Source organism: Pinus tabuliformis, chromosome J, assembly GCF_031772625.1.
Source record: "Pinus tabuliformis cultivar Carrire ecotype Pingquan chromosome J, CPIR1, whole genome shotgun sequence".
In the NCBI taxonomy this organism is placed as follows: domain Eukaryota; kingdom Viridiplantae; phylum Streptophyta; class Pinopsida; order Pinales; family Pinaceae; genus Pinus; species Pinus tabuliformis.
In genome coordinates, this window is record NC_142295.1 from 931,302,334 (window position 1) to 931,309,828 (window position 7,495).

At 35.9% G+C, this 7,495-nt stretch overlaps 1 protein-coding gene across 1 annotated transcript; it reads left to right on the top strand.

Moving 5' to 3' along the window:
* Positions 1-246: 246 nt before the first annotated feature.
* On the top strand, positions 247-3,443 carry LOC149229825 (uncharacterized protein At2g34160-like). Its single transcript, XM_089378749.1, has 5 exons — positions 247-541; positions 2,475-2,523; positions 2,690-2,752; positions 2,857-2,921; positions 3,020-3,443. The coding sequence occupies exons 1-5, from the start codon at positions 422-424 to the stop codon at positions 3,113-3,115; spliced, it is 393 nt and encodes a 130-aa protein (XP_089234875.1). The 5' UTR covers positions 247-421; the 3' UTR covers positions 3,116-3,443.
* The last annotated feature ends 4,052 nt before the right edge of the window (positions 3,444-7,495 follow it).

Consider the following 7,495-nt stretch of genomic DNA (forward strand, 5'->3'; position numbering starts at 1 on the left):
CTAAGTGGCCAATTCTTCGGACGGTGAAGAACTATCCAGAAACTTTGTGACTTGGACCACGTGGCAAACATAGTTGAGGCCAAGCTCTTTCGAGACACGCAATCTCTCTGGTTGTCCACACAAACCAATGTGCTCTGGCCATATGATCTGGCATGGTCAAGCGGTGGGCCCACCCATTAAAGAAAAATCCAAAAAATAAAAAAAACGAATTACAGACCCTCGATACTTCTATTAATGGCCATGGATGCATGAATTCAATCCCCCACTCACATACGTTTACCGCCCGATGTATTTCACAAATCGGTGATCTACACAACTAGTATCTCTATATATGAGGCGATAACGATCCCGCATACGCAGAACGAGAAAGGCAGTAGGCTTATTTGTTTCAAAACCAGGAGGTGCCAGGGAAAGGGAAGCCATGGAAGAGATCAGCGACGCAATTGCGAACGTGAGCTTGAACGACAATAACCAGAAGAAGAACAGGATTCAAGTCTCAAATACCAAGCAGCCTCTCTTCTTCTATGTGAATCTTGCCAAGGTAGAGGCCATAATCCTTTTCCCCGAGTTTTGATTTTGATTTTTAGTCCATCCCAATTGATTTATCCTGCCCTAAATTTGATGGCTTTTTCTCTCCATTTTAAAACTAGAAAATCTGGCATCCATCTTGCCGTCTCTGCCACTTTTAGACCGTCTAGGGTATTATAGCCATCAATGAAATGAATCTATTTGTGTATCTGAACTGGGTGATGGTTTGTTCTGTCCAAGGGTTTTTGGGTTTTCTTTTGACAGGATAATCAGGGCCTACGGTGTTTACTTCCCCATGGATTTTCCATATTGTCTGGTTGGACTTCCTTGGATATAAGTGTTAGAACTGAGGGTATAGTTATTCTGCAAAGCTTCGTGGGTTTTGTACTCGGTTTCATACTTATGAAATTCATGTCATTCGGGTATGGTCGAGTTGATGCCCAGTAAATGGCCGCTACGCCGAATTATTTCTGTATAAACCAGTTTTTTATGTGGTGAGAATAGGGTTTAGTTTAGCGTAGCATGCTGTGGGAATATGCAATACCTAGTTGAAGCAGGACATATACATCGACGTATTTTTTGTATTTCTCATCTGTCTGCTAATTGACACACTTCGATTTATCGGTTACCTTCATAATCGACTATTTTCGTAGATTTGTTAAAGTGATATTATGGTTAGGCTTGATGCCTGCCTGATATGCTAGTGTTATTGCTATTTTATATTATATTAATGCTGATTGTGGTGGATTGTTTATTTGTCTTGAATCTCTGTGTTTTTAATATGCGTTGCACTTGTAGTGTATTAGATGACTTGTCTCTTTCAACAGAGCCTGTTGACTGAGGCATCTGTCCGGATGTTTTCTAGTAAACATCTGCCATTTATGGGCATTCCATGAATACTCGTTTTCTGCAAATTTTTCCCACCTTACATTTTTCTTGGATGTATTCAATCCATGTTTAATGTCGATGTTTTGCAGTTTTTCTGCTATTGTTTGTTTCCTGTAAATTTTTCCCACCTTACATTTTTCTTGGATGTATTCAATCCATGTTTAATGTCGATGTTTTGCAGTTTTTCTGCCATTGTTTGTTTCCTGTAAATTTTTCCCACCTTACATTTTTCTTGGATGTATTTCATCCATGTTTAATGTCGATGTGTTACAGTCATTCTGCCATTTTTTGCCATTGTCGATGTTTGTTTCAGTAATAGGTCAATCCAAGAAAATAAATTCTGAATTGCTTTGATAATAGGCTAATGGGCTGGGTTACAAACTGCGGACTTCTGTCGCCCTGTGTAACAGTACTGAGGGGCATCTGCTCCAACGAAAGAGCCTATAATCTCATCTGTTTTTGAAATTCCTGCCATACCGCAGACCGCAGCAGGAAGAGAACCCTGGTAGACCTCATCTGATATATATTTTTGAAGTAATCCATGGGCTAATAGATGACGAACGCCTACCAAATACGCCCCACCCCTCCCTTTCAAAAAATAAATAATAATCCTGATAAATAGCGTGGTGAAGCGAAACTCACTAAATTTGTTTGAGTTATGATTTAATAGCCATGGTACGGTATTTTATTGATGATTAGGTCACAGTTTGCGGGAAAGATTAGTTAGACTAAATATGAGATCAATGTTGTTTGGTGTTCTCTTGTGATCTGCACTGAGTATGTATTGTGATTCACTGAAGCCTGAAATTGGCATCCAATATTATGTGCTTCCGCTAGTCTTGCTTTATGATATCTACCTGTATTGATTAGCCAAAGGTTCTTTGGTGGAAATTGTGCGAATGCTCAGTATTTTTTAAGATTTCGAGAGAATGTTTGCTCTTTTTATTATTTCGGTTAGCTACAGTTTTTTGTTTTGTGAGACTGCAAATACAAATGTGATGGTTAGAGAATTTTGCATCTTGCCATTTCTTACGTTATCAATAATGCTGCAATGGCAGAGATATCTGAAAAACCATGAAGAAGTGGAGCTTTCAGGTTTAGGAATGGGTACGTTATAAGATTATCTCATCCTTTATCTTGATAATTCGATTTACGTTAAATCTTTTCCTTTAATCAATTCTTTCCTGGCCTGCATTAAATATGAATTCTGTGTATTCATTGATTTCGAGTCAAACTTGAGAAATTGCTGATTTAGTTGTCTTTCTTATAACAGCTATTGCGACAGTTGTGACAGTAGCTGAAATATTGAAGAACAATGGGCTGGCAGTAGAAAAGAGTAAGAACCCTATGCATTTCTAACACTGCTAAATTCAATTTTTTGGTTTTTGATGACAGGTTCAATGCTATGCGCTCAATCTAATATGTAATATTATTGTGTAGGAATCTTGACTTCTACTGTTGACATGAAAGATGAGACAAGGAGCAGGCCAATCCAGAAGGCTAAGGTATATTGCTTATGTGTTCTATGCGACGGGCCTTGCTAGTTTCCATTAATTTTATGCTTGGTCTGGGTCTAATTCATTGTTGTTTTTTGACTCCATAGATTGAAATAATATTGAGAAAATCACATAACTTTGAGGAATTGATGGATGCTGCTGCTGAGGAAAGAGAGCATGACGAGGCAAATGAGAACAGTTAGGAGTCATACCAAAAAACGATAATTGTATCAGGACTTTTTGTGTTCTATTAAACTAGAGTCATTTAGGCATGTAACTTGCGAGGTGGTTCCTTGCTGTCATAGTAATGACATGCAGGGGTTTACACAATGAGAATTTATCATTAGATTGTTCATTTAGCATTCTTTATTTACCTTAGTATTGTTCATAGCACCACCTGTATAGTTTCAGATTCCAGTGAGTTTGGGGTTTGGTTTCATAAAGTCAGTATATTGTAAGATGTATCATTTATATGGACTTTGTAAATAATGAATTTGGACGAGTTAAAATTTTTGTATTGTTCTGAGCCAATGTAGTTTATTTGTTTATTGTCAGTGCCATTTTAAATGGTTATATTATAAAAAGTAAACATCGTTATGTCGTTTACTAAATCTGGAGGCAGCTGGCACTAAGAACAATTGTTATGAGCAAGTGTTTCGAGGCAGGCAGAAATATATAGTTTTTTAATTCTTCCTCTTTTTTTAATGACGTGACCATAACCTGGTGCACTTTTTTTGTGTTTGTCTTGCCGCCAAACAGATTAAGCTGATTAAAAGAGTACAAAAGAACATTCTTTCCTCTCTTAATCTTTATATGCTGGTTTCAAAAATTAAGAGTTAGATTATATAAAGCACAATGAGTGGACTTTTCTGTTCATTGGTTTCACGAATGAGAAGAGATGTATCATATAAAAGCCTGTGTTACTCTATCCGCAATCCATGTGCTTAGCATCCTGGATCCGGATTTGCCAGGGTCTGTCATGGAAGTGGATCCTGTGGAGAGGAGAATTATTCTGAAACTATCAGAGTGCTTTTTTGAGTTATGGTCTCCCAAAAAGAGCCATTTCAATGAATACCCTAGGATTGTAAATGCCTAAGAACTAAAAGCCTAAACCCCATTCCTACTCTAAGAAACTGAACACCCATTGCAAAATACAAAAGTTTTTCCCTTTCAAACCTTCCTTTTATCGCTGATTAATATGACTTGGTTTGTGAATATCCAAGTCCTGTCAAAATCAACGATATAAACAGGATGCTGATCATAAGTTCTATCATCTGATCTCTGATTAATATGTCTTGGTTTGTGAATATCCAAGTCCTGTCAAAATCAACGATATAAACAGGATGCTGATCATAATATCTGCTGATATAAACACTTAGAAATTGCCGCTCTAGTTGAATTGAATATGCTTTTCTGAACCCGTAAGGAAGTTCCTACTTATTTAGAGTATTTGCCGTTCTAGTTGAATTGAACCTAGTTCCATGAGAACGCTGTATTCGCTCATTGAGAAGGTCATCTTAGAGTAGTAATGGAGTTACAACTGTACAATGCATGAAAATTCTCTGTTGGTTACAACTTTCAGATCTCATGTTGTTATGACTATAATATTGCGATTCCTGAATGGTTTTCATGCTTTTCCCTTCTGCTGAATCCGAGTCCCGAGCTTTTCAAAAATTTGATTTTCCCTTTTCCTGCTGAATCCGAGTCTCGAGCTTTTCAAAAATTTGATTTTTCCGTATTCATGTCTGGTTCCTGGTTACCAATGATTATAGGGATTAATCAGTTAATTTTGTTTCCATTTGCTTATATCTCATGTTGTTATGACTAATATTGCGATTGCTGAATGGTTTTCATGCTTTTCCCTTTTCCTTGCTGAATCCGAGTCCCGAGCTTTCCAAAAATTTGATTTTTCCGTATTCATATCTGGTTCCTGGTTACCAATGATTATCGGGATTAACCATTTAATTTTGTTTCCATTTGCTTATATCTGGATGTGCTAAAAGCTGGCTAAACACACCCATTTCAAAAATTTGATTTTTCCGTATTCATGTCTGGTTCCTGGTTACCAATGATTATATTCAATGAAGCTGAATAGGGATTAACCAGTTATTTTGTTTCCATTTGCTTATATCTGGATTTTTGATTTTCCGTATTCATGTCTGGTTCCTGGTTACCAATGATTATATTCAATGAAGCTGAATAGGGATTAACCAGTTATTTTGTTTCCATTTGCTTATATCTGGATGTGCTAAAAGCTGGCTAAGCACACCCATCTGAGAAGAGGTGGGTGTAATTGTTTTTTTTTGTGTATTTATTTCAGCAGAGATGACGGGTGTCATGTTTTCTTCTACTTGTGAAGTTATGCGATGACAACAATCCATCTTTGGGCCTATCTATTAGGTATTTCATCACATCTCACAATTGGTTTGTTTAAGCACATCTCACATTTGGTTTATTTAAGCACATCTCACATTTGGTTTATCTATAGATTGCAAGAGAGTGCTGACAGTCAACCTCATTCATCTATTACGAGCCTTTTGGTTTATCTATAGATTGCAAGAGAGTGCTGACAGTCAACCTCATTCATAGAGTGCTGACAGTCAACCTCATTGATCTATTACGAGCCTTTTGGTTTATCTATTTATCTATAGATTGCAAGAGAGTGCTGACAGTCAACCTCATTCATCTATTACGAGCCTTCTACCTCATTCATCTATAGTGCAGACAGTCAACCTCATTCATCTATTACGAGCCTTTTGGTTTATCTATAGATTACAAGAGAGTGCTGACAGTCAACCTCATTCATCTATTACGAGCCTTCTACCTCATTCATCTATCTATTACGAGCCTTCTACCTCATTCATCTATTACGAGCCTTCTACTGAGCCGGAGGAATTGCTCGGACGGCTAAAAGTGGTTGGAATATGGGCAAAAAAATTTCAAAATTTTTTGTAGGGGCAGTGTTTGAAACCTATTTTTATAGGGAAAATGGATTCAACACCATCAAAAATGTCTAGGAACCTATTTTTATAGGGAAAATGGATTCAACACCATCAAAAATGTCTAGGACACCTAAAATTTTAAAGGTTAATTATTATAATTTGGATTTGCAAAAATCTTTGCCTATGACTGGAATTTCCCTAACTTTCCGGACAATTCCTCCCGCTAGTTAGACTACGACCCTCTATTATATTCTTTTGATGTTGACTTCACTTTATTCTTTTGATGTTGACTTGACTTCATGGTTTTATTCTTTTGATGTTGACTTGACTTCATGGAGGACGCTTTCAACTCTATTATCTAACTTTACGTATTCAGCTTATGTACTTAAGTTCTTGTAACAAGCTCCGTCACTGTTCTACCATTAATTTTTGTATTCGTGCGTGTCCAATACAAAAGAAATGCATCATTGTAAACTGGGGCTTAAGCAAAGACTGAAGCTTAAGCTTTCAGTGGGCCATTGGTCATCATTTTGTAGCCATCACTCTCATAACATTTTTTTTACTCTACGTCTAACTAGAAGAACTAGCGACCAGGGTATGCTCGAAACTTGCTTAAATCAAAGTATTTAAATGGGTATGCTCGAAACTTGCTTAAATCAAAGTATTCAACTGCTTCTTTCAACTGCATGTTTCACACACATTCCTTCGATAACCGAAAGATGGATCGTTATGGTTAAACTTTTTATTCATTTCATTGTCTAACCACACTTACAGAAAGGTGAAAAAGGTGAAATGTTATGGTTACAACTGAAATGTTTTATTCATTTCAGAAGTTTGTATCTCTATTGAATAGTTCTTAAAGTTCTTAATGCAATATATGTTTAAGAATTAGAATAGATATTCTTCATAACCTGCAGACGATTAGTATTAGTTAAGTTAGTACGGGGATATATGTTTGATTAAGAATTAAAATAGATATTCTTCATAATATGTATGTAATTGTTGTTTCAAGTTATCAAAGGGACGAATTCAAAATACTTCAGTTGAAGTGTAATTAGCCAAGGAGATTGATGCAATTTTATTTTATGTATTTGCTGTTTACAGTCGAGGGTTTTAGAGTGAAATTTCGTATGGATCTTTGTATGGGAGATTAATGCAATTTTATTTTATGTATTTGCTGTTTCTAGTCGAGGGGTTTAGAGTGAAATTATTTATGGATCTTGTATGTTGGATGTGGTTGCTTTGCATATATTTTCAAGGAAAGAAAATATATATGTTGCTTTTGCATAGTGGATAATTTAAAATATATAAATTAGATGGATATTTCTAAAAATAAGATAAGATCATGGTGAAAAGTATATGTTGATTAAAGTGATAATGTGAAAAGTATATGTTGATTAAAGTGATAATTTGAAATATACAGATTAGATGAAATGAGATTTGGAAAAATACTACTTTATGAAACAGTTAAGATCATCCTTAACAGCGATGGAGATGGGAAATATTATTTTTGGTTAATGGAGATGGGAAATATTATTTTTGGTAATGGTAAGTCGTCATGAGTAATGATGTAGATGAGAAATGAGGGAAATACTATTTTTGGTTACTGGTAAGTTGTCATGAGTAATGATGTAGATGAGA